The sequence below is a fragment of the Scardinius erythrophthalmus genome (assembly GCF_964197995.2).
Source record: "Scardinius erythrophthalmus genome assembly, chromosome: 14".
In the NCBI taxonomy this organism is placed as follows: domain Eukaryota; kingdom Metazoa; phylum Chordata; class Actinopteri; order Cypriniformes; family Leuciscidae; genus Scardinius; species Scardinius erythrophthalmus.
In genome coordinates this window covers 15710059-15717173 of record NC_138234.1, presented here as the reverse complement: position 1 = coordinate 15717173, position 7115 = coordinate 15710059, and the positions used below count along the sequence as shown (strand labels likewise).

Below are 7115 nucleotides of genomic sequence, written 5' to 3'. Positions count from 1 at the left end.
TATACTGTACTACTAGGTTGTGCAGTTGCCAGATTTTGTGTGAAACACCCTACTCACACAATCAACACATCATACAAATCTCAGCCCATATGTGACCTCAGTCTGGCAACCTACACTACAACCCATTTGCACTGTTGACGTCTGCGCAGGACGCAGGAAGTGGAATCCAGCATCACTGGTACAAATGGGAGGAGAAGACTCAGGTGGTGAACATTCCGGTGTAATATAGTATATACAGTATATGTTGAAGGGGGTGGATTGGAATCCACTGCTGCTTCAATGTATAATGAGTGATTATAATCAAGGTATTAATCAATATTTTTCCTTCTAAATTTCAAATGAGTTGAATTTGATCTCTCTGGAGATTTTACGTTGTTATAGAATTTACCAGTATTATCACTGAAATGTTCTTTTCATGTGTTCTTTAATGTCTGTATTTGATATTTGAATGCAGTAACATTGCTTGCCTATTTATCCCAGCTTCCAGAAATGAAATGAGGAAATGTTTTGTGTTTGAGAAAGGTCTTCAACATGTTAAAACACATTGGGGTCATTGAAGTCTATAGTTTAAGGGACCATTTCTCAGTTAAAGCCTATATTTTCCATTAAGACTAAAGTGTCCTATCCTGAGAGAAAGAACTTGTTATTTTGATGTTTTGAGATCAGACTCCTGTTTATAGTTAGAGCCTGGCCAAATCCAACTTTGGAAAAGATGTGTGTCGGTGTGTGTGTTAGTCTTCTTGCTTACAGGTTAAGGAACCACTGGCATTGTTGGAGACTGACTGAGTTGTTGTTCGGGACATGCTGGCACCCAGCAACCCAAATCTGTGACCTGGAAGGTCACGACGTGCCTAACTTCAGGGTCTGAGTGTCAGCTGCATAATCTATGGAGATATGCTTCAGTCTATCTGTATATGTGTGGAAAATTGTTTATCAATTTCTTAGCCAATCAGAATCATTAAACCTGTAAGCAATGACGTAGCTTAGACCTTGGTTTAGGGTATAACTGCTGTGATCTTTGCAACTGTAAGCGGGACGGCCTACAAACTCCTGTGTGAGTCTTGAAGCTGAACTTCTGCTGATGAAACTGCAAACTATCTTCAGTAAAACTTTTCTTACATTTTTTATAATTCTGACTCTGGGTCTTCTTTCAAACATCTGGTCCTTGGGGCCTCAACTGTTAACCCCTAACAATGGGGAAGGGGGATCTTATTGTAAAGAAGATATTATTGTATCCCTTGCACTGAGATGTACTGAATAACACCAAACGAAAAGCTTTCTTGAACTCGTGAAGTGCATTAGCTTGCCCATACTGTCACATTGGTTTGGACTCCTTATGTTTTGTATCCACATGCCTTCATCACTCATCTGTTGTCATGGACACTAATTACATTCAGCTGTGCACTCATCACCAGTCACCAACATTAACAGCTGTATATATGTTCTGTTCTGTGTCAGCCCAGTGTCCGGTATTGCCTATGTTACAGTAAGTGTGTTGCTATCCGTTTGCCTTTCTGTTGGATCTGTAGAGAAGAAACCTTTTGAACTGAATCATATACGTCTTCCTCGTCTGTCTGCTAGCAACCACCCATGACTCATACATTCACTCATTGGGATGTGGAGTCAGATGTCAGTATGTTAAATCACTGTTTTTTATTTATTTTTATTTTTTGTCGCTCAAGATCAAAGCTGCTGAGGTTGTTCCAACCAAACCAGTGTTCAATTTTGTAAGGCAAATCTTTTAATTATACTTTTATAAGTTGTTTCTGCTTGATGTTTGTCTTATATATTTAAAAAAAATAGCAGATATATAATAAAATTGAGTGCTCAGTGACAACCATCTCACCCTAAATGCCATGAAGATAAAATAACTCATTGTGGATGTAATGAAAATAAATGGTTCATGAGTTGGTGGAAGAAAGCAGTTTCTACAAGACCATCAATGGTGTCCTTACGTGTGGTAGATCTTAATATATTATGAGTGCCCATCATCCATGAGAGATTCACACCAATTACTGTCACAGTAAGACCCAATCCACCATTCACTGCTTTTGTTCACCATGTGCACTGTGTATAAGTCCTCTTCTATAATGATGTTAAATGCTGCACTCTACAGCACATGGAGAATAAGGACAGCAGTGTGTCCTATTAGATAAAACTGTTTTCAGATCATTTCCACAACACACACAAAGTCATGTTTGAAAAAACAGATAATTCAGCAAATAGGATGGCAATTGGTGCGATTAAGCATTATTCTGATTCAATATAAATTAATTAAACATATCTGTTGCTCTCTCATTAAGTCATGCAAACTTCTTCAGGATCAGTATTTGGTTTACAAAAATTGACATATGTGAATCTTTGAATAGCATCTGCACCAACAGGCTTTTTGAAAGTGTTTTTGTTTTGTTACCTCCTCCAATCTTCTGGATTCTCTCATTTTCACCCTGAAAATGGTGCCGTCCTTTTCCATTAGCTGCTGGTTTGGAAATCTTAGTGTGAAACATAAAAATGCACTAATTCAATTAGTCACAAACAGTGCAAGATCAGAAGCTTGACAGTTCGAGTCCATTCTGTGATTTTAGATAGTGACCACTTCCTATACCTGGAGTTTTCTATGCTGCCTTCAGGTCTCGCTTTAGATTAGGCCTACCAATCTTCTGTGATTATAATAGATTCACCTATGGTTCAATAAAGGTCCCGACCTTTAGTTATTCACTTTACTGACCATAGCAGCCAGTAATCAAGATCCTCTGTTGCTGAAGATCATTAATGTGTTGTGACGTCATCACTGACACCTGGCTGGCGAAACCAACTTTTTTTCTACACTCACAGAGCTCTGCTCAGCGTGCAATCATTACTGTTTCTTTGTTTGTGTTATTGTCGTTATGATTCAGCGACTCCAGCCCGCTCGCGAGTCTTCTGAGGTGAGTTGGGCAGTTTACAGAGTTTCGTAGGCTACATTTACCATAAAACACACGGTATTAGCTACTAACACGGGTCATTTCTGCATTGTTTTCATCGCGTCGTTTCTGATGTTTGCAAGCTGAGTAATCATTTAGTGGCAGGTTAGCATTTAGTATTCGTTTAGTAGTTTTGTATACTTCAAAAAATGACTCAAAATAATCGGTTTAAATCACTTGTATAATAAAGTGAGATCTGTGCTGTTGATCGTGTAAAGCTTATTTCAGGAGTGTCATTGTTAACAGAGCTGCTGATTTCATGTCAATAGTTCCTGTTTTTTCACTTCACTCATTATGCTGATGTCTTCAATCACATGTAAACTGCCACTTAAAGCTCATTTCATTGGTGCTGACTGACTGAAACAAACTACACCATTATCATTTTAGAAATCGATAAGATAGAATCTCTTAAACATCATTTCATTTCAGTCTGTGATACACCGTCTTTCATGCAAAAACAACACAAATCTAAAAACCAGCAAACAAAAACTAGCCTAAGCTATAAATGAAGTTGAACTGAATTGGCGTGTTATTTATTGCTTACAAATGTATTCATCCTTCTGTTTTATTTTTTATGTATTATTGATATATTTTTATATTTGAAAATGGAATCTTTTAATTATGGTAGGCCCTATTTATTTCCATTTTTTTCTATTTCTTTGTCCATTTGTTCATAGGACAGATAAAATAACTTTATTTGTAACTTTATTCATCTATGAAAATGTACACAAAACATTGAATGATTAAAATGTGTGCAATAATGAAAACATCAGTTTGCTAACTGATTATTTTTGATTTTAGCAGATCTGCTGTTCCTGCCACTGAACTTGAAGCTCCTCCCACTGCAGTTTACCTTTAAATGCTGGAATATTCCCATCAGTCTCGAAGACAGTTGAACAGTGAGAACATGAGTGATCCAGAGTCCTGCAGAATGAAAACTGAAGATACTGAAGAACAAATAGGTTGGTGTTTATTCTTGATTCGTCATTAATGAGTAATGAATATTAAATTCATAAAACTGAATTTATTGAACTAAAAGAGCTGTGAAATAACGTTTAAAGTATCAAATACTATACAGGACACTGTAGCCTGAAACTGAAATGTTCTTTTCTATGTTCGTTTTCAACAAAGTTATAAATTAAACAAGTTACTGATACACATCTACAGTTTGTGTAAAAGATTGTGTACATTTTTTTAAAATTAATAATAAAACAAAAATCATTACATTAATTAAATATCCAAGAGATTGTATCAGAAACATGAGATTTGTGTCTATATATATATATAATATTGTATTGCAGTTGTCTATGTTCTTGTTACATTAGTGTTAACTTTATGACATTTCCTTTTAATTGTTTAAGGTTATACAGAAAATAAACTCCCTCACGACTGTACATAGAATAACTGGTTTGGAGAATGGATGAATGAAAATAAAACTTTGTTTTAATTAATTCTAGGCTTAAGTGAACAGAATGAGGAGAGTGAAGAACAGAGTGAAAGAGATGAGAAGCATCATCATGTCAAAATCGGAGAAAAATCTTTGAGTAGAGACAAAAATTCTTGCCTTCATTGTGGAAAGAGATTCCCAAGCAAAACAAGTCTTAAACTTCACATGACAGTTCATAGTGGAGAGAAACCACACACATGTGGTCAGTGTGGGAAGAGTTTCACACAAAAAGGAAACCTTATTAATCACATGAGGATCCACACTGGAGAGAAACCACACACATGTGATCAATGTGGGAAGAGTTTCACACAAAAAGGAAACCTTGATACTCACATGAAGATCCACACTGGAGAAAAAATGCACACATGTGATCAGTGCGGGAAGAGTTTCTCACTCAAAGGACACCTTAATACTCACATGAAGATCCACACTGGAGAGAAAATGCACACATGTGATCAGTGTGGGAAGAGTTTCAGGCAAAAAGGAACCCTTAATATTCACATGAAAATCCACACCGGAGAGAAACCACATACATGTGATCAGTGTGGGAAGAGTTTTGCACATGCATTCAGTCTTAAATTCCATATACGTTTTCATTCTGGAGACAGATCGTTTTACTGTGATCAGTGCGGGAAAATGTATTTTTCAGCATCATCCCTAAAGGACCATCTGAAAGTTCATACACAAGAGAAGCCTCACATGTGTTCTTTGTGTGGAAAGAGTTTTAGTCGGCTGAGTAATTTAAAAGCACACCAGAAAAGACACAGCGGTGTGAAGAATCATGTGTGCTTTGATTGTGGGAAGACCTTTTTTAATAATGCTGAACTGAAACGGCACCAGAGAATTCACACTGTGATTCGAGATTCAGTCAATCAGGAAACATGAAAAAAACATAATAGGATCCACACTGGAGAGAAGCCTTGCATGTGTTCATTGCGGGAAGAGTTTCACATGAAAAGAAGCCCTTAATGATCACACAAGGCCATGAGTACCTGGGTATTCGAAAGAGACAACAGTGATCAATTGTGAAAACTCTGAGAACACTGTTGTAAATTTCTTTTACTTTTAGCTGCCTGTGTAATATTCTCATAATTTTCATGAACAGTATTTTTTAAAATTTGTTATTAATCTTTTAATAACTGTTATGTTGACTTATCAATGTTTTAATCTTAGCAAATAAAATGTGGCTTTTTTTTGATCGCCTCACGAGTATTATGTTACTACTTACACACTCACTCAAGCTGTCATTTCTTTGTTTTATTTCTTCTTTTTATTTATTCTTTGAGGTACACTGATAAAAATGGTTTTGTGGTGAAGTAAATGCTACAGAAAAAAAAAACAAATGTAGTTCAGGCAGGTAAGTAAATCCTATATTAGTACTCAATTCAATATTGCGCTATTTTGTGCATTTTCTGATCAGTCAGAAAATGATCGGTCATTTTCACAAAAAAAAAAAAAAAATAGCCTATACTTTTTAACCACAAATGCCTGTCTTGTATCATCTCTGAGATGCGCTACGCATTGCGTCATCACGTTGGAAAGGTCAGGCATCACGTCATCTCTATCTAAATTATTTGTCTGTGTTCTCTGGTTCAAAAAGGTATAGGGAAGGGCGAAAAACTCCATCTCATTTTCTCCTCCAACTTCAAAATCGTCCTCCATCTTTGTTTTAATTTATTATTATTTTTTATTTTTTGTTGCCTTTTCAACGTGATGACGTAATGCGTGGCACATCTCAAAGATGGTAAAAGATGGACATTTCTGGTTAAAAAGTGTATATGTGTATATATATATATATATATATATTTTATTTATATATATATATATATATATATATATATATATATATATATATATATATATATATATATATGTGTGTGTATTTATTTATTAGAAAATGACCAATCGTTTCGCTAGATAAGACCCTTATTTCTCGACTGTAAATTATCAGGAAATGTTTATGTAGAAGTGAACTGATCCTTTAAGACCTGACTGAATTTGTGTTTCATTGTGTATGTTGGTGTGGATGATTATTCAGTGTTTGGAGTGATAATTTTACAGTCAGAATGGGAATTGGGAATCGATCACAAACAGTGGAGAAGTGAATGTATTGCTGTATTTCTCTTTTGACATTTACATTTGCAAATAGAATTTTAGTTACTTTTAGTTTTGAGAGTTTCACTATTAATATAGCAACGTAAAGGCCTCTTTATTTAATGTTAACCGCAGCAAACTAAACCATCACCATAAATCTATTAACAGTATTTCATTATAATCTGTATAAATCATGTTCAATGTAAAAACAACAAAAAACTAAATGACAAGCTAAATTATGATGACCTTGGTTGAAATATTATTATTTAATGCTTACAGCACATTTTTTCTTCTTAATTTGTTTGTCTGTTTTTTTATTATTTATTTTGATTATTTTAAATGTCTTCCTGTCATACTCTGGGAACGATGGGAAACCACAGTTTACCTAAGTGAAATGTTTAGCAGCTGTGGTAAATAGCTGTTGTTAGTACAGATTTACCATTAAGCTTGGTTTGCTTGATTATTTTTAGCATATACCATAAATTCTGTAATGTGACCAGCAATATTAACATTAACCTATACCTATGATATTAGGGCCTTAATATTGACATGATAAAAATGTACTGTGACCAAGCAAAAAAAAAAAGTCCAGTTTTTTCCCCTACTCACAT

The 7115-nt window shown here is 35.1% G+C and overlaps 1 protein-coding gene across 2 annotated transcripts; it reads left to right on the top strand.

The window, feature by feature from the left end:
* The first annotated feature begins 2722 nt into the window (after nucleotides 1-2722).
* LOC308702536 (uncharacterized protein) lies at nucleotides 2723-5613 on the top strand. Of its 2 annotated transcripts, none has more exons than XR_014031618.1 (3): nucleotides 2723-2927; nucleotides 3768-3925; nucleotides 4421-5613. XR_014031618.1 is itself a non-coding variant. In XM_081385460.1 (3 exons), the coding sequence occupies exons 2-3, from the start codon at nucleotides 3823-3825 to the stop codon at nucleotides 5293-5295; spliced, it is 978 nt and encodes a 325-aa protein (XP_081241586.1). In that variant the 5' UTR covers nucleotides 2888-2927; nucleotides 3765-3822; the 3' UTR covers nucleotides 5296-5608. The 2 variants fall into 2 exon arrangements, 1 of the variants encoding a protein (XP_081241586.1); XM_081385460.1 differs by having other exon boundaries at nucleotides 2888-2927; nucleotides 3765-3925; nucleotides 4421-5608.
* The last annotated feature ends 1502 nt before the right edge of the window (nucleotides 5614-7115 follow it).